Consider the following 22,475-nt stretch of genomic DNA (forward strand, 5'->3'; position numbering starts at 1 on the left):
ACAAATTATGTATATTGATACAAATTTGAATTGATTTTGTTAGAAAATACTGTACATATATTTCTAATCTTGTTCAAGGTTGTATAGGTTGCACCTATACAGTTTATTTAATAATATAATGCAAATTTCTAGTCCTTGAAAGTTATTATTACCAACTAATTAGGATATAAAGAAATGCAGGTTAGTAGTTAGTCACCTATTACAATCAAACTTGTAGTCATGTTAGGTATGTTTTCAAGGTGAAACAGACATATTTTAGATAGACATGTCATCTTCAAACACTTCAGAAATCTACAGAATATGGCATTTAAGATATTTTAATAGCATAGGTTCTTTTTTTATGACTATGAGACATGTCTGCTCCTGACAGCACCAGTCTACTTCAGAGAAGATGATGGGCATCAAAGAAACTTCATATGGAGTTTATTTTCTTTGTGACAAAAAGTTAGCCACTGGGCAAGAAAGTGCCCTTGCCTCAACTGCTGACAGTATGCTGTCCAAAATGCACAAGGAGGACACGAAAGAAAGGACTGCCAAGCCTTGCCAAGACAAGGTAGGACAGCCCTTTAGAAAATCCTGCTTCGGGTGGTGGTGGCACACGCCTTTAATCCCAGCACTTGGGAGGCAGAGGCAGGCAGATCTTTGTGAGTTCGAGGCCAGCCTGGTCTACAGAGCAAGATCCAGGAAAGTCACAAAGCTACACAGAGAAACCCTGTCTCGAAACCACCACCACCACCACACACACACCCCCACCCCACCCCGCCAAAAAAAAAGAAAAATTTCGGTCCTCAGCTCCAGAAAAAGAAAAGAAAATCCTGCTTCACAGATGAATCTGTTTGATATGCTAGGCCTGTAGGCCAAAGGTGGATGTCAAAAACACTGCAGAGGAACCTTGGGTGACTGTCCAGGCAGCCAGCTGTTTGTCATTGCTCACATTTTTTGGAAGTTGCTTGTTTGCACTTCCTGCTTACTTAGGTAATGTTATGTCCTTCTTGGGTCTTTGAGGGAGATGAAGATTAGATAGTTATAGTTTTCCTCGTTAACAAATTCAGAAAAGAAACTCACTAAAAAGGTGTAAAGTATATAAGTTTGAAAGACATTAAAAGATAGTTTTTGGGCCGGAGGGGTGTGGTGTGCGGGGGACAGTGGCACATGCCTTTAATCCCAGCACTCGGGAGGCAGAGCCAGGCGGATATCTATGAGTTTGAGGCCAGCCTGGGCTACAGAGTGAGTTCCAGGAAAGGCGCAAAGCTACACAGAGAAACCCTGTCTAGAAAAACCAAAAAAAAAAGATAGTTTTTGGTTGATAATACAAGTTAGGATAGAAAGTGAATTAGGTACACTTTGGACTCACCAAAATAGGATAGATAATGGAGTATTTTCTCTGAATTTGTCAAATGTTAATGGACTGGAGTTATAAATGTTAATTCTTGACTGTATATATTATATATACTTATTGTACTTATTGTATATAGTTTTTCTTATATAAATTATAACTTTTTATTATTTTAGACAAAAAAGGGGAAATGTGGTATTATAGTATATCCTAATAAACTTTGCCTGAAGATCAGAGAACAGAACAATCCACTAAATTAAACACAGAGGCCAAGCAGTGGTAGAACACACCTTTAATCTTAGCACTCAGGAGGCAGAGATCTGTCTGGATCTCTGTGAGTTCAAAGTCACCTTGGACTACATGAGATTGACTCAGTCTAGGAGAGAAACAGAGCCAGGCAGTGGTGGCACACACCTTTAATCCCAGTACTTGGAAGTCACACGTCTTTAATCCCAGCACTAAGATCTCATGCCTTTGCTTGGGAAGCACACACACCTTTAATCCCAGGAAGTGATGGCTGAACAGAGAAAGGTATATAAGATGTGAGGAGACAGGAACTAGAGAACTTTTCAGGCTGAGGAGTTGGTTAGGTAAGAGGTAGTGGCCGTGGCTTGTTCCTTTGTTTCTCTGATCTTTCAACATTTACCCCAATATCTGGCTCTGGGTTTTTTATTAACACCATGTAGGAATTCATGTTACAATTTGAAACCTGTTTTTTGAGTTTATCTCTTTTAGAGTGTGTCAGCAAGGTAAACTGCTCATGTCTGCCTTTCTCAGCGGGGGACCTAGGGGGCTCTAGAAAAATGAGGCCTGAATTTACATATGAAATGAACTGACAGCTGAAGCTTTAGGGGGAAGAGCTGGGTTCCTGACACTGATAACATAAAGTTACAGTTAGCTGTCAACATCATCAGAGATCTGAGAAGGATAAATTACAGCAGGAAATATAATCCAAATGGCCTATGTATCAATTACAATGACAGAGATTTGCCACTACCTGGATGGTTACCATAGGCTTCCATGGTCTCAGTGGTCTCAGTGGTCTTGATGCCTTGACTGGGGGAAGAAGTTTCTGGTCTTCATCTGTCACACAGGACACCATTACGTCTTTGGCTTCTGTGCCAGGCAGCACTAGCTTTCAGCTGCCAGACCCAGAAGGTCTGAGAGATTTTTCCTGTGGAGGAGGAGCTTGGGAAAACTGATGTACAGTGGCAAGGCACAGTGGAATAGTCAAGTCAACATGTCCACAGTTTGTGCGGGGCCCTGGTGGTAGGTGAGGCATGGGGCAGTTCTGCCCAGCTCATAGCCTCTGGGCCCCGTTGTTTTCTTTGGCGGCCTTAGGGTTGCTTCTAGGATCTGGCATTTCTGTCAACCGTGGGGGAGCTTTTTCTATTAAACATTTTAAATGCCATATTCAGCAGATCTCTGAGGAGTTTGAGGACCATTATCTATTAAGTATACCTGATTTTAAACAAACTTTACTTGTTTTCAGTTACTTACTTTAGGCTTAAACTTGAAAACATATACAGGAGCTAAAAAGCTTATCATTAAATAAATTACACTTATGCTTAGCATGACTATGAGCCTAGTTCTGAGCACAAAAAGAAATTTGATCATTTATAAGGTAACTGAGAATTAACTTGTATATCTTAATTATCTTGAACAGTTTACAAGTTAGTAGCTTTTATAAGATTTTACAACTTAATTCCTGTTAAGTCTGAGACTTAAAAATTTTGAATTGAAGATTTGATTGAAGATCCTTTAGCAACAAAATAAAACTTTAAACCACGAATACAGTCCATAGGGAGATTCTGAGTTAGAGGCTAGTCTGGTCTACAGAGCAAGTTCCAGGACAGACAGGGCTACACAGAGAAACCCTATCAAAAAAAAAAAAAAAAGAAAAAAGAAAGAAATACCAAAACAAATCTAACACTTCTTGGGGTGTCTTACATAAATACAGAGGTCAGGAAACCTCACCAAAGTGGACGTTGTCTCTCTAGAGTCATCATTGTTATGTCATTCCTGCCATTGTCTTTGTCCCATCACATGTGACATGCCCCTCCAGTCCCCCTCGGCAGCACTTCACTGCTTCTACAACCTTGTAATGGGGCCTTGTCAATCTTGGCTCCATTTCCTGGGCCTGGGGAGTCTCCAGGAGGGACTGTTTCAATCGGGAAGAAATAGCTGCCTGACAGAGCAGCTTGGGAAAGGATACTGGAAAGACAACGCCTTCAGTGATTTGACTTCAAAGGAAGCAAGACAGAAGAGACAGAGTGGAGAGAGGACAGCAGTTAGGCGAAGGGAAATGCCGTCAGCCCGCTTTTGACAAGTGTGTGGAGGCTGTGACACAGCTTGCCGGGGTCGGTGCTCCCCTGCCTCCGTGTTGTTCCTCCGGGCTTGAACTCAAACTTGGCACCAAGCATCCCCGCCCACTGATTCATCTCACTGGGCCCTTTCCAAGGGTTTAATTATTAGTAGTCAATTTATTCATTTTAACTCATGTGTATGTGTGTGTGGATGCTCTCAGAGGCCAGAGGTGTCTGATCCTCTGGTGCTGGAGATACAGGTGGTTGTGAGCCACCTGGCATGGGTTCTGGGAGCCAAACTCTGGTCTTCTGGAGCAACAGCACATGCCCTTAACTGAGTCATCTCTCCAGTCCTGGACCAAAGGTTTCTGATGAAGCTCAGCAAAGCTGTGTTAGAGGAAAGCAAGTCAGAGAGGCTGGAGGGTATCCATGGTAATGGCATGGTGACCTGGGTGCCCGGTGGTCTCCAGGCAGATCCTGGTGTCCAAGTGTCTCACCTCCTGTGGACACATGGTAAAGCAGGTGTCTGTCCTGTGCTCCAAAGGCCAGAATGTCTGTGCTTCTGGATGTGTCCCCATCAACCATAACAGGGGCATCTTCAACACAGATGTGCTCAGTGCTGGAGGTGAGAAGTATAAACAATACTGCAAGATGCTCTGAGATCAGGGGGAGAGGAGGCTGGTGGATGGATGGCCACACATTCATACACATGAAACAGGACACACCTGAGCTAGCTTCCGGCTGGGGAGACTACTCTGTCAGAAAAGTGTTGGACATACAAGCATGAGGACCTGAATCAGTCCCTGGGACACACATAGTAGGAGAAAGAAGTGACTCCTCCAAGTTGCTCTCTGGTCACCACATGTGCATGTATACACAACCAGGGAGGAGGAGAGAGAGTGGGGGAGGGAGAGAGAGGAAAGGGAGAGGGAGTGAGGAGAAGGAGAGAGAGGGGGAGAGGGAGCTAAAGTAGAAGATAGTGAGAGAAAGTAGGGAGAGAGAGAGAGAGAGAGAGAGAGAGAGAGAGAGAGAAAACAAGCATGGTAGCAGAAGCTTGTAATCCCAGCTCTGCGGAGGCAGTAACAGCCTGGTCCCCTGGCTTGCTAACCAGCCAGCCTACTTGGCAGGCTCCAAGCTGGGGACAGACCTCATCTCAAAAACCAAGATGGACAGCACAGCCCCTGAGAAACAACACCCAAGACTGACAACTAGACTACACACACGCACATGCACACGCACACACAAATACACACACACTCGCACACACGCACGCACACACCAGAAACTTAACAAGCAGGCTGATGTGTCTCCTCTGTCATTGGGAACACTTAGTCCAACCTGCTGACTCTCCGTCTCTCTTGAACCATCCCAGACACTCCATTTCTGACGGTTCTTGATTTTCAGATCTGCTCTCTGCCAAAGATACGGAAATGAGCCCTTTTTCCCGGTTCCAGACATTTCTCAATCTACCTTTGTCTTCATGTGTCATCTTGGGCAAGGTCTCCATACTTCGAATCTTGACTTCTTCAAAATCCCACACCTGATTCAGCCACAGGGTGTCTGGTGAGCTGTGTGCCTCTGATCTTCCACTGGAGCTGGCTTGTGCCCTTCAGCTTAGTGGCATACTTCAATAGTAAATGTTAGTAGATTGCGCTTCCCTGAGAGATATCATGATGGTATCTCTCAGATACTAGGATGGACTTCTCCATGTTCTGATCACAGGTGGATTCCAAGCAGGAGCTTCACCCCTGAGCCACGCCCCCAGCTCCTCACTGGGGATTCTAGACAGGGGCTCCACCCCTGAGCCACGCCCCCAGCCCCTCACTGGGGATTCTAGGCGGGGCTCCACCCTGACCACGCCCCAGCCCCTCACTGGGGATTCTAGGCGGGGCTCCACCCCTGAGCCACGCCCCCAGCCCCTCACTGGGGATTCTAAACAGGGGCTCCACCCCTGAGCCACGCCCCCAGCCCCTCACTGGGGGATCCTAGGCAGGAGCTCCACCCCTGAGCCATGCCCCCAGGCCCTCACTGGGGATTCTAGACAGGGGCTCCACCCCTGAGCCACGCCCCCAGCCCCTCACTGGGGATTCTAGGCGGGGGCTCCACCCCTGAGCCACGCCCCCAGTCCCTCACTGGGGGATCCTAGGCAGGAGCTCCACCCCTGAGCCACGCCCCCAGCCCCTCACTGGAGCTGACCCTGGATAAATTCATCAATTTTCATCCCCTTCTAGTGAGACTCCAGACCACCACCTAACAGTTACAGTATGATGTAAAATTATCCCACTGGGACCCTTTACCAAATCACCTGTACTTCCCTCGACAGTGATGCACTCTGGGAGAATGGGGGCATCAAATGCGTCGACAACCTCAGATTTCACCCTCGTGGGGCTCTTCAGCTACACAGGGCCCCATCTCACCCTCTTCTTCCTCGTGGCCACCATGTTCACCGCAGGACTGCTAGGCAACACCATCCTGATTCTCCTGATTGCCACAGACTCCAGACTCCACACACCCATGTACTTCCTGCTCAGCCAACTCTCACTTCTGGATGTTGGCTTCCCGCTGGTCACCATCCCCAAGATGGTGGCTGACTTCCTGCAGGGAGAGAACGCCATAACCTTCGGGGGATGCGCCACCCAGATGTTCTTCCTCATGCTCATGGGTGTCTCTGAGGGTGTCCTTCTATCCCTCATGTCTTATGACCGCTACGTGGCTGTGTGCCACCCCCTGCATTACCAGGTGCTCATGAGAGGCCAGGTGTGTCTGGTGATGGTGGGCGCATCCTGGTTCTCAGGTGCGCTTGTGGCCTCCATCCAGACCTCCATCACCCTGCAGTTCCCCTACTGTGCCTCACACACCGTGGACCACTTCTTCTGCGAGCTGCCAGCTCTCCTCAAGCTGTCATGTGCAGACACGTCCGCCTATGAGTTGGCGCTATCTATCTCCGGGGTGCTGATCTTACTGCTGCCCTTGTCGCTCATCTTCACCTCCTACGGCCACGTTCTGGGGGCCGTGCTGCGCATGCACTCAGCCGAAGCTAGACACAAGGCCTTCACCACATGCTCCTCACACGTGGCCGTTGTGGGTCTCTTTTATGGGGCAGCTGTGTTCATGTACATGGTCCCGGGCAACTACCACAGCCCACAACAGGACAATGTGGTATCCCTCTTCTACAGCCTCATCACCCCCACCCTCAACCCCCTCATCTACAGCCTGAGGAACAGAGAAGTCCGAATGGCCCTGGTCAAGGCCATGGGCAGGGCTGACTTCAGGGCCAAGCGGTGATGTCCTGGGATGCTGGTTTTCCCAGGAGTTCTTCTCTAAGGCTGGACATGTTTACGATTCACTGCAACTGGCCAGCTGCCTCCTCCAGGGTGCACCTCTCACTTTTGGGTGGACTTGCAGAAAAATAGATGTTATGCCCCAGCTTGGGGTGCATGCCCATCATCTCCACACTAGCACAGGGGCGCCAAGGCAGGAAGGTTAACTCAACTTTTCAGCCAGCATTGAAGACATAGCAAGAAGCTGCCTCAAAAAAAAAAAATTTAGGGGAAGGCAGATGGATTGGCTGTTTAGAGCACTTGCTGTTCTTCCAAAGGACCTGCATTTGGTTTCCAGCACCCATGTCCCACAGCTCACAACTGCCTGTAACTCCAGCTCCAGGAGATCCAATGCCCTCTTTTGTCCTCCTTGGGCACCCACACACTTATGGCATATACACACATAATAAATGTTTTGTAAATTATTTAAATAAGAGGGCAGGTGTTCTAGGCTGCACATGGTGAAGTATGCCTTTTACCCTGACATTGGGAAGGTGGATCGGGATTTCATAGTCGGCCTGAGAAATGGCTTCAACCTTTAAATGCTTGCCACATAAGCATGACGACGTGAGTTCAGATTCCCAGAGCCCACACAAATGTTGAGTGATCATAACTCACCTCCAGTCTCATCCTCCAAAGGCAGAGACGGGATCCCCAGAGCAAGCTGGCTAGACAGACTAGCCACATTGGTGAGCTCTGAGTTTTATCGAGAGACCCTGCCTCAAAGAATAAGGTGGAGGTGGAGGGATGGAAGAGGAATCCTGACATCAACCCCAGGCCTCTGCATGTGCACACACACACACACACACACACACACACACACACACGCAAAAATACATACACACATGCACACAACACATGAAAAATAATGATAAATACAAATTAAAAAGCAGTCTAAGGTCACTCTCAGGTACATATTGAGTTTGAAGTCAACCTGGACTACGTGAGACTGTTTCAAAAAAAAGAAGCACTGATAGATATGGCCCTTCAACCTTGTATTCACAGAACCACAGACCAAAATAAACTTCTTTCCCTTATAACTTATCAGTCATTGTGTTATAGCAACAGAAAGTGAACAGAGGCACTAAAGCCAGCCTGCCTCATGCCATGATTAACATTTCTGCAGTCTGAGAGCGTTTGTTGTCTAGTGATTTCCTCCAAACTCCCGGAGAAGGGATAAAGGCTCATATCATAGACGAAGGAAGTAAACAAAACTTACACATCTCAGGAAACTCCTCAAATTTACAGGATTTGCAAGGCCCCTCCCCAAGGTTACAGAGAGGTAAGAACTGCTGGGGTGGAGACTCGAAGGTGGAGCTGTCTGCAAGTTGTACAGCTTCTGTGAGTCGACCACCACGCTGTGGGGGGCTTTGGGAGCTGCCTTTGAGTCACCCATACTCTCTAAGTGACCCCAGTGAATGCCCTGGTTCCCTGAGCTAGAGTGGGTAGAGTAATTACTTTGGTCTGTGGTCAGTGCCTCTCCAGAGTGAACAAACATTTATTCACTTCTCTCTAGGAATAGTTACAGGACATGAAGGGCATGGTGGCACATGCCTTTGATCCAGCCATCTAGAGATCGAGGCAAGTGTGTCTCTGTGAGTTCCAGGGCAGCCAGGGCTACACAGTGAGACCCTGTCTCACAAGAAGAAGAGGAGGAGGAAGAGGAAAAGGAGGAGGAGGAGGAGGAGGAGGAGGAGGAGGAGGAGGAGGAGGAGGAGGAGGAGGAGAATCATAGGCCAGGACTCTAGGATCCAACCTCTGAAATCCACAGAGAAAGAACCACCACCAAGGCTCTGAAACTTCCAGCTCCTGCTGACCTTGGCAGCGACTTTGCTTGGGTCACATCTGCAAATTTTACCTAAGTAAAAGAACAGCCACTCAGGGTGACCCTCTCTGGCCAGTCAACACACGAGTTATTGTGCTGTTGTGATAGTTACAGAGCTGCGTGGTGGAATGGGAACCCACCAGTGACTACCAACTCTGTCACTGGTTGATGCTGCTTTTTTTTGTTTGTTTGTTTTTTTGGTTTTTCAAGACAGGGATTCTGTGTAGCCCTAGGTGTCCTGGAACACACTCTGTAGACCAGGCTGGCCTTGAACTGCCTGCCTCTGCCTCCTGAGTGCTGGGATTAAAAGTGTGTGCCACCACTACCTGGTGATACTGCCATTTTTAAGCCTCTGTTGTCACTGACAGTGGGCCCAAGGCTTAATTAAGATTGCTCAACTCAGAGTTTTAAGTGGACAGTGTCTGTACTGCCATTAGTGACTTAGACAGGGGCTTGATTTGTGATCCACGCCCCTAGCCCCTCACTGGGGGATTCTAGGCAGGGTTCCACCCCTGAGCCAAGCCCCCAGTCCCTCCCTGGAGGATTCTAGGCAGGGGCTCCACCCCTGAGCCACGCCCCTAGCCCCTCACTGGGGGATTCTAGGCAGGGGCTCCACCCCTGAGCCACGCCCCCAGCCCCTCACTGGGGGATTCTAGGCAGGGGCTCCACCCCTGAGCCACGCCCCAGCCCCTCACTGGGGGATTCTAGGCAAGAGCTCCACCCCTGAGCTATGTCCTCAGCCTCTCACTGGGGGATTTTAGACAGGCCTCCATCCCTGAGCTACATCCCCCCAGTTCTTTTTCTTTTTATTGTGGGGCAGAGCCTATCCTTGAATTCACTATGTTTTGTAATTCTTCTGCCTCAGCCTCCCAAAGTAACTGGAATAGTAAAGTCTGCGTCACCATGCCTAGAAAATGTCAAAGTGAGCTTGGCGGTGGTGGTGCGTGCCTTTAATCTCAGCACTTGGGAGGCAGAGGCAGGAGGATCTCTGTGAGTTCCAGGCCAGCCTGGGCTACAGAGTGAGTTCCAGGAAAGGTGCCAAAGCTACACAGAGAGACCCTGTCTCGGAAAAGAAGAAGAAGAAGAAGAAGAAGAAGAAGAAGAAGAAGAAGAAGAAGAAGAAGAAGAAGAAGAAGAAGAAGAAGAAGAAGAAGAAGAAGAAAATGTCAAAGTGTTTTGATCTTCAGTGATGGAGTGTTTGTATCCATTAGCAAATCTTTAACAATCAAAATCTAAATAGGTTTGTTTTTAAACGACGTATTTATTACTTGCTATTTATTTATCTGGTGTGTGTGGGCGGAGAACAACTTGAGGCAGCCAGTTGTTCCACCATACTGAACCCAGGGATCAAAATCAAGCCAGCCTTGATGGCAACGCCTTTGCCCAGTGAGCCCTCAAGCCAGCCTTGATGGCAAGCGCCCTTGCCCAGTGAGCCCTCAAGCCAGCCTTGATGGCAACGCCTTTGCCCAGTGAGCCCTCAAGCCAGCCTTGATGGCAATGCCTTTGCCCAGTGAGCCCTCAAGCCAGCCTTGATGGCAACGCCTTTGCCCAGTGAGCCCTCAAGCCAGCCTTGATGGCAAGCGCCTTTGCCCAGTGAGCCCTCAAGCCAGCCTTGATGGCAACGCCTTTGCCCAGTGAGCCCTCAAGCCAGCCTTGATGGCAACGCCTTTGCCCAGTGAGCCCTCAAGCCAGCCTTGATGGCAAGCGCCTTTGCCCAGTGAGCCCTCAAGCCAGCCTTGATGGCAACGCCTTTGCCCAGTGAGCCCTCAAGCCAGCCTTGATGGCAAGCACCTTTGCCCAGTGAGCCCTCAAGCCAGCCTTGATGGCAACGCCTTTGCCCAGTGAGCCCTCAAGCCAGCCCTAAGTATGTTCTTAAATAGTCAGTGTCATGAAAGATCAAAGAAAGGTGAGGACTTCCTCAGATGAACGTACACAAGACACACGGTGTCCTGGTTAGAGCTGAGGAGCTCCTCAGGTGAGCGTACACAGACACACGGCGTCCTGGTTAGAGCTGAGGAGTTCCTCAGGTGAGCGTACACAGACACACGGAGTCCTGGTTAGAGCTGAGGAGTTCCTCAGGTGAGCGTACACAGACACACGGAGTCCTGGTTAGAGCTGAGGAGCTCCTCAGGTGAGCGTACACAGACACACGGCGTCCTGGTTAGAGCTGAGGAGTTCCTCAGGTGAGCGTACACAGACACACGGAGTCCTGGTTAGAGCTGAGGAGTTCCTCAGGTGAGCATACACAGACACACGGAGTCCTGGTTAGAGCTGAGGAGTTCCTCAGGTGAGCATACACAGACACACGGTGTCCTGGTTAGAGCTGAGGAGTTCCTCAGGTGAGCGTACACAGACACACGGAGTCCTGGTTAGAGCTGAGGAGTTCCTCAGGTGAGCATACACAGACACACGGAGTCCTGGTTAGAGCTGAGGAGTTCCTCAGGTGAGCATACACAGACACACAGTGTCCTGGTTAGAGCTGAGGAGTTCCTCAGATGAGCGTACACAGACACACGGAGTCCTGGTTAGAGCTGAGGAGTTCCTCAGGTGAGCATACACAGACACACGGCGTCCTGGTTAGAGCTGAGGAGCTCCTCAGATGAGCGTACACAGACACACGGCGTCCTGGTTAGAGCTGAGGAGTTCCTCAGATGAGCGTACACAGACACACGGCGTCCTGGTTAGAGCTGAGGAGTTCCTCAGGTGAGCATACACAGACACACGGAGTCCTGGTTAGAGCTGAGGAGTTCCTCAGGTGAGCATACACAGACACACGGTGTCCTGGTTAGAGCTGAGGAGTTCCTCAGGTGAGCGTACACAGACACACGGCGTCCTGGTTAGAGCTGAGGAGCTCCTCAGGTGAGCGTACACAAGACACACAGTGTCCTGGTTAGTTTTGTCAACTTGACCCGAGTGTCAGTCATCTGAGAAGAGGGAACCACAGTTGAGAAAACTCCTCCATAAGATGAGCCTATGGGCAAGCCTGTGAGGCATTTCCTTGATTAATGATTGATGTGGAAGGACCATGACAATCTTGGGCTGATGGTCCTGGGTTCTATAAGAAAGCAGGCTGAGCAAGCCAGGGGAAGCAAGCCAGTAAGCAGCTCCCCCACATGGCCTCGGCATCAGCTCCTGCCTCCAGGTTCCTCTTGCCCAGTTTGAGTTCCTGCCTTGGTTTCCCTCAATGACTGTGATTCAGGACATGTAAATCAAATGAACTCTTTCCTCCTCAAGTTCCTTTTGGTCATGGTGTTCTAATCACAGCTGTAGAAAGCAAACTAAGACACACAGCAACTGGATGGACCCAACCAGACAGAAAAAGAAAACACTAACTATGGACACTGAAGCCAGAAGTGATGGTCCACACCAGCCATCCAAGCACTGAAGAGGCAGGAGGCAGGGATATGGAGAGTTCTAAGCCAGCCTGATCTACATAGCTAGACTCTATCTACAACAAGATAAAACCCAAAGGTATAATCAAGCAATTCTTGTCATGATGGCACACCTGTCATCCCACAATAAAGGAGGCTGAGGCAGGAGAATAGTTAGGCCAGGCCAGCCAGGGCTACATGGTGAGATCCTGTGGTGGGGGTATGGGGTAGTCTACTATGTGACATGTACACACTAAACATCTGCCTTGAACCACGACTCCATAAAAATCTCAACTAATTTGGAAACACCATAGCTCTGTGTGTGGTTCAGTGGAAGAGTGCTTGCCTGGCATGTGATGGGTCCTGGGTTCACCTGCTACACAGGAAAAGGGGACGGGATGGGAGAGGAGAGAGAGAGGAGGGAAGATGGAGGATGGAGAAATAAGGAGAAGACTGAGAAGGGAAGAAGGAAAGACGGAGGGAGGAAGTGAAGGGAGGAGGAAGAGGGACCCAGGAAGAGGCACCTCTGGGGTTAAAGCTGCTATGCTCTGTGCTGTGATTCTCACTGTGGCCACTAGGGGACGAGGTGCCTCCTCCAATCCTCACAGCCATGCTGAAGCTCACTCCCAGAGTTAGGGTGATGCCTGAAGGTGATGCAGAGTCCCCCAAAATGCAGGAGACCCAGAGGAAAAAGTTTAAAGTCACGCAATCCAGTGTTTCACAACATCAAAGCATGCAGCAAAATAAAAAGTCATGAAGATGCTAGAAGGCCAGGTCCGGTCTCCATGCGATGGGAGCGGGCTTCCAGATCCCAGCGCTGGGGACTGGTGTGCATCATCATCCTGACTGCTCCAATCCTTTTCTTTGCTTTGTCTTTTAGAAAGAGTTGTTTTGTCGGGCAGTGGTGGTGTGCACACCTTTAATCTCAGCACTTGGGAGGCAGGCAGATCTCTGATTCAAGGCCAGCCTGGTCCAGGGCTACACAGAGAAACCCTGCTTCAGAAAAGCAAACAAACAAATAAAAAGAGTTGTTTTATTTTTTACGTATGTGTCTGTGTGTTTGTCTGGGGAGGGGGGATGGAGTTTGTACATGTGTGTGCAGTGCCCTCAGAACCAGAGCAGGAGCTAGGATTACAGGCAGCTGTGAACTGGGAACTGAACGAGGGTCCTCTGCAAGAGCAGAAAATTCTCCCACCTACTGAACTGTCTCTCCAGTCTCTCCCCCTCCCATGATCAGGACGTATGGTGTTCAAGCCGCAGCACATCCAGCCGGAGCTCCTGTGGTCCCCTGGGAAGTCGTGAGTGCATCCTCACAGCACCTCTCCCAAGACTAGCTTGTTCACCCCAGCAATGGCTTCTCTCCTGCCAGCCCTTGACACCTAGTCCCTGCTGAGCAGCGCGTGGGCAGCAGAGAAAGCTCAGCCTCAAGCCCTGTGCTTGAGAAACTCCAGAGTGTGAGAGCAAGCAGCAACAACAAAAACCGCAGGTCAAGGGTAAGGAGAGCCCAGAGCCAGGGTGGGAAGCGGTGCAGGGAAGTGTGTCCTGCAGGATGGGCTTGGGATAAACAGACAGAGTTCAGCTTGAGGAACAAACCCGCAGGAGATGTGGGGAAATTCCTGTCAGAGGACCCAAATATGCAATTTGGGGCCCCAGAAAGCATAGTTTAGAAGAGAATGGGAGATGGGTAGTGATTACATAAAAAAACTAGTGAGGTCAGTAGGAACCTGACCCCACGTGAGGTTGGGGAGCACCCCTCAGCAAGGGAACAGCTGCTGCTGTCAAAGTGAGTCAGGGAAGCCATTCCAGGAAGAACAGGACCAGGCTGAGAGGAATGGTAGGGCATTAATTCAAGGGACTCCATTCCCACTGGAGGATATGAGAATGTTACATGCCTGAACACATATGGACAAAACAGGAATTGCGCCTGCTATAGACATTGTGTCCCTCGCCCCCCGAAAAGATAACAAAATAATAAGTATGAATGCGGCTACTGCTCCCGGCAGTTGGAAGCCACAAACCTACCCCAGGGTTTGGGCAGGACTAACAGCGTCAAGGGAATTCTACTGAACCATGCTCTCCAGGGAGTCCCCCAAAGAATCCTAGAGACATGGGCACCACAGGTGTGGAGGGAAAACTTGGGAAGGAGCTCCTGTGCCCTCGGCCCCTGAGAAGCTGGCCCGATAGGAACCGAACACAGAACAGACAATTAGCCAGTGTCCTAACAAGGCCCTCGGGACTAAGCCCAGGATATGAGGATGGAGGGTAAATAGTGCTCTACCAAGGCCTTGCTTTGTCCTTGGTAGGGACAAAGAGCACGGGTCACACACCATCCAAGACCCTTTCCCAAGAAAAGCTGGCTCACCTCCCACCAGGAATCCCAGAGTCGGAGGGACACTTCCCATAGGTGAGTGGAGACAGATGAGCTGGGCAGAAGGAGAAAGAGGCCACACCAGGCAGTGAGCTGTGAAGGGTTCAGAGGAGCCTTTCTAGACCTCATTAAGTCATGGCTATAAAAAAGATACAACAAAATGGCAGTTTTGCTGAGTGGTCGAAGTGCCTGGGTCCTGCATGACAATGTTTTGAGACAAGATCTTATGTGGCCCAGGCTACCTGGAGCTTGTAATCCTTCTTCAACCTCCTGAGTGTTGGGGTGACAGATGAGCCTACCACACTCAGGCTGTATAGTATAGTATTAAGAGCTTTGGAGAAAGACAGACTGTGACATGAGGGGCAATTGGTAATTTCCTGACTCACCTCAGTGCCTGAATGGCGATAAGAGACCTTAGCTGGAGTGCTAAGTGTGATGAGGGGGGCTCCATCCATTCCTTGTCATGGTCTTCTGTATACAGCAAGTGTCTCATGAGTGGAAGCTGCCAGCTACCAGCAGCAGGTCAGCAGGAAGCCAGTGCAAGATTTTACAGAGGAGAGGCAGGTCCCCTCACCCTGATCAGGTGCCATTGTAGAGAGTGGTCCAGATCAAGCCTGGTGCCAAAGAAACAGCGAAGGGGTAAGGTTGAGAGTCAACAGGACAAGCTGAGAATCAGCAGGGGGAGGGAGGCTGGGTGTGGTGACCCACACCAGTCATCCCAGCATGCAGGAGGCTGAGGCAGGAGGAGGATGAATTCCAGACCAGATTGGGCTAGAGTCAGACCCTGTCTCAACAGACCAAAGGTGGAGGATGTGGCAGAGTGGAAGAGTGTCAGCAAGCAGAGTCCCCGGATCCATCTCCAGCACCACAAATAATAATGAAAATTGAAAAAGAGGGCAGAAGGGAAGAAAGAGGAGAGGGAGGAGGAGGAAGAGGAGGGAAAAAGGATGAGAAGGGAGAGGAGGTAGAGGGTGAAGAGGATAAGTGGTATATAAGATGATCAGCACCCTTGGACAGCCAACGGCCACCACTGTCCACCCCGAGCCCTGCCTGGGCAGCTCTGACTTTAGCGGAGGTGAAGCTAAGCCAGAATCAGGCCAGACACTGAGAGAGGGTGGACCCAGCCTCTGGGGATCTGAGCAAGCCCAGCAAGGATGAGGACGCCTGAGAGGAGTTAAGGGTCCTTGGGTGACAGCTCACAGGAGCGGTGGCCTTGAGCACAGAACAGTGTTGGGGTCTGAAATTAACTAACCAACTCAGGCAGGGCTGAAAAGTGGGAATATGTGTGTTTTGTGTGTGTGTGTGTGTGTGTGTGTGTGTGTGTGTGTGTGTGTGTGTGTGTGTAAGAGAGAAAGAGAGAGTTTGATTTTCAGGCATCCAAAAAATATGGAGAATTCCACTTTGGCCAGGTTTAGTGGTGCATACCTTTAATCCCAGCTGGAGGCAGAGACAAGCAGATCTCCGTGAGTTTGAGGCCAGCCTGGTCTACCTGGTCTATATGTGGAGTTCTAGGACAGTCGGGGCTACATAGAGACTTTGTTTTAAAATTAAAAAACAAAACAGCTGCATGACAAATTATATTCATTATCCAAACTAAGAAGGAAAAAATAGTCCAGAGAAAACTAGTGCTGTGTGGTGTGGTCCCTCCCACATCTATCTACAGCAAGTCGTTCTCTGTGTGTGTGTGTGTGTGTGTGTGTGTGTGTATGGAGGTCAGAGGAAAACTTGTAAGATTCTTTTCTCTCCCTCCATCATGTGAGAACTGGGGATCGAACTCAGGTTGTCAGACCTGGCAGCAAGCTCCCTTACCCAGTGAGCCATCTTTCCAGCCTGAATTTCCTTCTTTTTTAAGCAGACCTACTTCTGGTCACACATCCAGGAAATGATCAGCAGGGCATAGAAGCACACAGCTGTCATCCACACACTGGGAGGTGGAGGCAGGAGAATCAGGAGTCCAAAGTCAGCCTTGGTACATAGCAAGTTCAAGTCCCACCTGGGCTACAGGAGTCTCAAAAAGACAAACACAACAGCAGCAAAAAAGGAAATGAGCCGGGCAGTGGTGGCGCATGCCTTTAATCCCAGCACTCGGGAGGCAGAGCCAGGCGAATCTCTGTGAGTTCGAGGCCAGCCTGGGCTACCAAGTGAGTTCCAGGAAAGGCGCAAAGCTACACAGAGAAACCCTGTCTCGAAAAACCAAAAAAAAAAAAAAAAAAAAAAAAAGGAAATGAAATCGTTGTCCATGAAACCTTGGGTCTGGAACTCCCTGCACAGGCCATGTGTTAGAGGCTAGATGAGAGGCTCAGTGGATAAGAATTTGTGCTGCTCTTACAGAAAGCCCTTCAGTTCCCAGTGCCCATGTTGGGCGACTCAAAACCACCTGTAACTCCAGCTGCAGGGGAACCGATGGCCTCTTCTGGCCTCCCCAGGCTCTGCACACATGCACACACACATAGTTATAAAAACACTGGAGCCACGCACGGTGGTCAATGGCCTATAATCCCAACACTGTGAGCTCAAGGCCATCCTGGACTACATAGTGAGATCATTTCTCAAAAAAATAAAAATGTCAGGCGGTGGTGGCATGCAACTTTAATCCCAGCACTCAGGAGGCAGAGGCAAGTGGATCTCCAAGTTCGATGCCAGCCTGGTCTATAGAGTGAGTTCCAGTACAGCCAGGGCTACACAGAGAAACCAAAATAATAATAATGATGATGGTGGTTATGATAATAATAATAATAATAATAATAATAATAATAATAAAAAAAAAAGATTGGGTCCATCAGCTTGTGTCACTATTGGGAAATAGTGACACATTTAGGAACCAGAACCATTGGCATTGGGGTACCATCCCCCTCATTCTCTCTCTTCTGCTACACCCACCGCAGCGTACTGTCTCACACTGACCCAGGCTCAAGGCAGGGACTGAAGCCTCTGAAGCTGTGAGCCAAGATAAGCCTGTCCTGCTGTGCACTGACTGTCTCAAGCATTTTGTGACAGTGTTGGAAATCTGATAAACGTACTATCTCAGACAGATATGCCCACTCCCACACAGCATTGTTTTTACCTTTTCCCCTTTCAGGAGCCTTGTGCATGCTAGGGGAGCACTCTGAGACTGAGTCGCCCCCACCCTATCACTGTGGGATTCTAGGCAGAGGCTCTACTGCAGAGGTGGAGCCCCTGCCTAGAGTCTCCCAGTGAGGGGGCTAGGAGCATGGCTCAGGGGTGGAGCCACGGCCTATGATCTCCCAGTGAGAGCCTCAGGGGGTGTCTGAGCAAGGAAATGGGATACAATCCAGATTCAGGGCTGAGGGGTTGGGAGGGGCACTGATGTCCAGACGGACGGACCTCAGTCAGCACTGTGGACAGACCCAGTTTCTTCCTGTTATTCTAGGTCTGCCATGGAAGGTGCCAACCTCAGCGGAGTCTCTGAGTTCCTGCTGCTGGGCCTGTCACAGGACTCCAGGCAGCAGGAGCTTCTCTTTTCTGTCTTCCTAAGCATGTACCTGCTCACAGGCCTGGGGAACCTGCTCATCATCCTGGCTATTGCCACTGATCCCAGGCTCCACATGGCCATGTACTTCTTCCTGGCCAACCTGGCCTTTGTAGACATCTGCTTCACCTCCACCACCATCCCCAAGATGCTAGCCAACCACGTGTCAGGACACAAAAGCATCTCTTACTCTGGTTGTCTCACACAGATGTTCTTCTTCATCTGGTTCGCCGGCATCGACAGCTTCCTGCTGACCGCCATGGCCTATGACCGATACGTGGCCATCTGTCACCCTCTACATTACACTACATCCATCACACCCTGCCTCTGTGGCCTCCTGGTCACTGCCTCCTGGACCTCGGCCTTTGCAAATGCCCTGACCCACACAGTCTTGCTGCCTCGCCTCTCGTTCTGCGCCCGGAACCAGATCCCCCACTTCTTCTGTGACCTCAGCTCACTGCTGAAGCTGGCCTGTTCAGACACATCTCTCAATGACACCATGGTGTACACTGTGGGCGCACTGCCCATCATCCCCACCTTCATGGGCATCCTGATCTCCTACATGCGCATCTTCGCAGCAGTGCTGAAGATCCCATCTGCAGGAGGGAAGCGGAAGGCATTCTCCACCTGTGGCTCCCACCTGTCTGTGGTGTCACTGTTCTACGGGACACTCATCGGGGTGTACTTCAACCCCACATCCTCCCACACAGCCCAGAAGGATACGGCAGCTGCGGTGATGTACACTGTGGTCACCCCCATGCTGAACCCCTTCATCTATACCCTGAGGAACAGGGACATGAAAGGTGCCCTGGGGAGCCTTGTCGGAAGGAAGACAGTCTGTGTTGGGTAACCACAGGGTTGGGAGTTCTTCAGAAGGGCAGAAGTTAAAGCCTCTTTGGCCTGAATTGCCCAGACATTCATCACACGGCTTTAATTCACCAATTATTTTATTCTCTCAAAGTTGTCCACAAAACAGTCATTTGCTTTACTCTCTCTCTCTCTCTCTCTCTCTCTCTCTCTCTCTCTCTTTCCTTCTCTGTGTGTGTGTGCGTGTGTGCGTGCGTGCGTGTGTGTGTGTGTGTGTGTGTGTGTGTGTGTGTGTGTGTGTGTGCGCAGTGCCCATGGAGGCCAGAACTAGGCATTGGGCCCTTATAGCTGGAGTTACAGGCAACTGTGAGCCACCTGAAATGGTGCTGGAACCCAAATTTGAATCCTCTGGAAGAGCAGTAAGCGCCCTTAACTACTGAGCCATCCTTCCAGAATGGCCCGCATCCTACGGCAGACAGGAAAGAGCAGAGGGAGACGGAGGAAGGAAGGAGAGAGGGACAGACAGCTTTACAGCCCAACTTCCCCCATTACAACAACCACACTTTCACAGAGATTGAATCACTCCTATAATTCTAATTCTAGAATTAATTGTTTCTCCTTGGCTGTGCTATCCTGGACACACCAGATCTTGTCCAGTCTTGGAGCCCAGTCCTGTGACCTGGTCACCTCTCGTTGGCCACAGCTCCGGTGCTGACGTACTGGGGGTTTCTTCCTTCTTGTTTCTCTACCAGTCCTAAGTCCTGCCCTGTCTGTGCCCAGGGCCCTGGCTCTGTGTATCCTGTACACTGGGCAGGTGCCACCCTCTGGTCCACCATCGCAACCCTGCACCCTGCAGCTTCAGTCAGTCACAAGCAACCATGGCCCAAAACAGTGTCAAGTGGAACATTCCAGACTCCAGGGTGTCCACCAAGCTTGGTCACCTGACTTTGATCCCCGGGACTCACAAGGTGGAAGGAGCAAACGGACTCTCACGTATTGTGCTCTGAGCCCACAAGCCTGTCACCACGAGCACGCCCACATATGTGCTCCAAATAAATTCATTAAAATGTAAAGGGAAAAAAGCTCAAAAAACAAGAAATCCAAAGTTTTAAATTTTTGTTTTATCTTATTTTTTATGTGTATGAGTGTACACCATGTGTGTACAGTGCCCATGGGAGCCAGAAGAGGGGGTTGGATCCCCTGGAGCTGGAGTTACAGATGGTCGTGAACCTCCATGTGGGTGCTGGGAACTGAACCTGGGTCCTCTGCTAGAGCAGCCAGGGCTCTTAACCATGGAATCATCTCTCTAACACCCAAATTCCCAATCATTTGGCATTCTTCCCACATGATGATATCTTATGCTGTTCCACACCATCCCTCCCAGAATGGGAGTACCCCTCTCTTCAGCATGTCCATGCTGTACCTACCTGCCCGTGACTCAAGCTAAACATCTCAGCACTGTGTGCTCATTTTCAAATGGCATCCCCACACCCTGTCTCAGTGCCCGCGTCATTAGCTCCTATGGCCACACAAGCATCCTATCGTCTCCTGATATCCCAAGATGCACAAGAATGATACAGTAACACAGTCGGAAGCTAAGCATGGTAGTGCACCTAGGGGGCTGGGGTGGGAGAATATGGAGTTTAAGGTCAGCCTGGGATACAGACTGAGACCTCGGAGAGACAGGGGAGCAGAAGAGAGGTAGGGAGAGAGGGGGAAAGGAAGGGAGCGAGAGAGAAGGAGAGAAATGACGAGCGGGGAAGAGAGAGAGGAGACCCTGTTCACATAACTTTATCGCCGCTTATTTTGTTACTAGTTGTTTATTGTTAGGGTACTGTTGTGCCTAACTTATAAATTCATCTATAACATTTCTTACATGTGGGTATGTGTGGAAGTGCACCTTTGTCATGACATCTGTGTGAAGGTCAGAGGACAGCTTGTGGGTGTTGATTCTCTCCTTCCAAGTCAGGTCATCAGGCTTGGCTGCAAGCACCTCTACCCACTGAACCATCTGGAGTGTAGTCCCTGGCTGTCCTGGAACTTGCTCTGTAGGCCAGGCTGGCCTTGAACTCACAGAGATTCTCCTGCCTCTGCCTCCCAAGTGCTGGGATTAAAGGCGTGCACCACCACCAAGCTTAGATTAATCTTTTAAAAAAATATTTGTTTATTCTGTGTGTGTGTGTGTGTGTGTGTGTGTATGTCCACAAAGGCCACAGGAGGGCATTGAGTCCTTTGGAGCTGGGGTCATAGGTAATTGTGAGCTGAGCTGCCAGATAGGAGTGCTGGGGTCTGAACTCTGGCCCATGGTGAAACAGCAATCACTCTTAGCCACTGAGCCATCTCTCCGGTCCCACTAATGAATCTTTACCACAGATGTTTAACCATGGTTAACCTGGTTAATTGTGACTGCCAGATTGGTTATATTAGGAAATGGCTAAGGGGTCATTGCAAGCTCTTGATAAATACAGTTCCCGCCTGTTATCACAGAGGCTTCTTTTTGCAGCAGATGGAGGCCGTTACAGAGACCCACAACTGATCAAATGCAGAGAACAAGTGGCCATGGGCATGCAGTCCCAAAAGGGACATCTAAACACATCCCAAAGCTCAGCGGACATCATAGGAAGGGGCGGAAAGGACTACTGCAAGATAGTTGTAGACAGGGAGCTGCAGCGGCAATCCCAACACCACGTCATCCAAACAAGACATGCTCTACGATGCTCTGCCCACACGGGTGGGGGCCGAGCGAGCACAGATGCAGCCCTCTGCAACCTTGAGTCAAAGTTGATCCTTCCTCACCCTCCTCACCACAAAAGCCAACACAGCTGGATAAATGGCTCAGCAGATAAAGGCACTTGCCACCAAGTTGGATCCCCAGAACTCACGTGACAGAAGAGAACCTATTCACACAAGTGGTCCTTTGACCGCCATACATGCGCCATGGCACATACACCCCCAGATATATGTACACTCAGGAGAAATTAATGTAATTTTAGGCTGGGTGGTGGTGATGTATGCCTTTAATCCCGGCATGCAGGAGGCAGAGGCAGACAGATCTCTGTGAGTTTGAGGCCAGCCTAGTCTACAGAGCTGTCTCAGGGACAGCCAGAGCTACACAGAGAAACCCCGTCTCAAAAAAACAAAAAAAAAAAGGAAAGAAAAAATAAATTTAAATTTTTTAAGATCGTGTGTGTGTGTGTGTGTGTGTGTGTGTGTGTGTGTGTGTGTGTGTTCCCCCCTAGAGGTACAGGCAGTTGTGAGCTGCCTGATGTGGGTGCTGGGAATCTTCTGGAAGGACAGCAAGTGTTCTTCTTTTTTTTTTTTTTTTAAGATTTATGTATTTATTATGTATACAGTGTTCTGCCTGCATTTGTCCATGTGGGCCAGAAGAGGGCACCATATCTCACTATAGATGGTTGTGAGCCACCATGTGGTTGCTGGGAATTGAACTCAGGTCCTCTGGAAGACAGGAAGGGAAGGGAGAGATTGCCTGGAGCCGCCGCCAAGACAAGGAAGATGTAAGGTACCGATAAGCCACGAGCCACGTGGCAAAGTATAGATTAATAGAAATGGGCTGAATATAAGAGTAAGAGCTAGACAATGATAGGCCTGAGCTAACGGCCAAGCAGTTTAAATAATGTAAGAGTCTGTGTAT

General features: G+C 49.7%; 2 protein-coding genes across 2 annotated transcripts; both read left to right on the forward strand.

Moving 5' to 3' along the window:
* Positions 1-5,982: 5,982 nt before the first annotated feature.
* Positions 5,983-6,927, forward strand: LOC128118846 (olfactory receptor 2Z1-like). Its single transcript, XM_052751611.1, has one exon. It carries the CDS (start codon positions 5,983-5,985, stop codon positions 6,925-6,927), a length of 945 nt encoding a protein of 314 aa, XP_052607571.1.
* Positions 6,928-17,924: 10,997 nt separating this feature from the next.
* Positions 17,925-18,866, forward strand: LOC128119342 (olfactory receptor 1361-like). Its single transcript, XM_052752752.1, has one exon. The coding sequence runs from the start codon at positions 17,925-17,927 to the stop codon at positions 18,864-18,866; it is 942 nt and encodes a 313-aa protein (XP_052608712.1).
* Positions 18,867-22,475: the final 3,609 nt, after the last annotated feature.

The sequence above is a fragment of the Peromyscus californicus genome, unplaced genomic scaffold, assembly GCF_007827085.1.
Source record: "Peromyscus californicus insignis strain IS unplaced genomic scaffold, ASM782708v3 Scaffold_23__1_contigs__length_62951481, whole genome shotgun sequence".
Classification (NCBI taxonomy): Eukaryota; Metazoa; Chordata; class Mammalia; order Rodentia; family Cricetidae; genus Peromyscus; species Peromyscus californicus.

What these genes read in the sequence shown, in the direction of transcription:
- LOC128118846 (XM_052751611.1), top strand. Translation starts at nt 5,983, where the DNA reads ATGGGGGCATCAAATGCGTCGACAACCTCAGATTTCACCCTCGTGGGG.
- LOC128119342 (XM_052752752.1), top strand. Translation starts at nt 17,925, where the DNA reads ATGGAAGGTGCCAACCTCAGCGGAGTCTCTGAGTTCCTGCTGCTGGGC.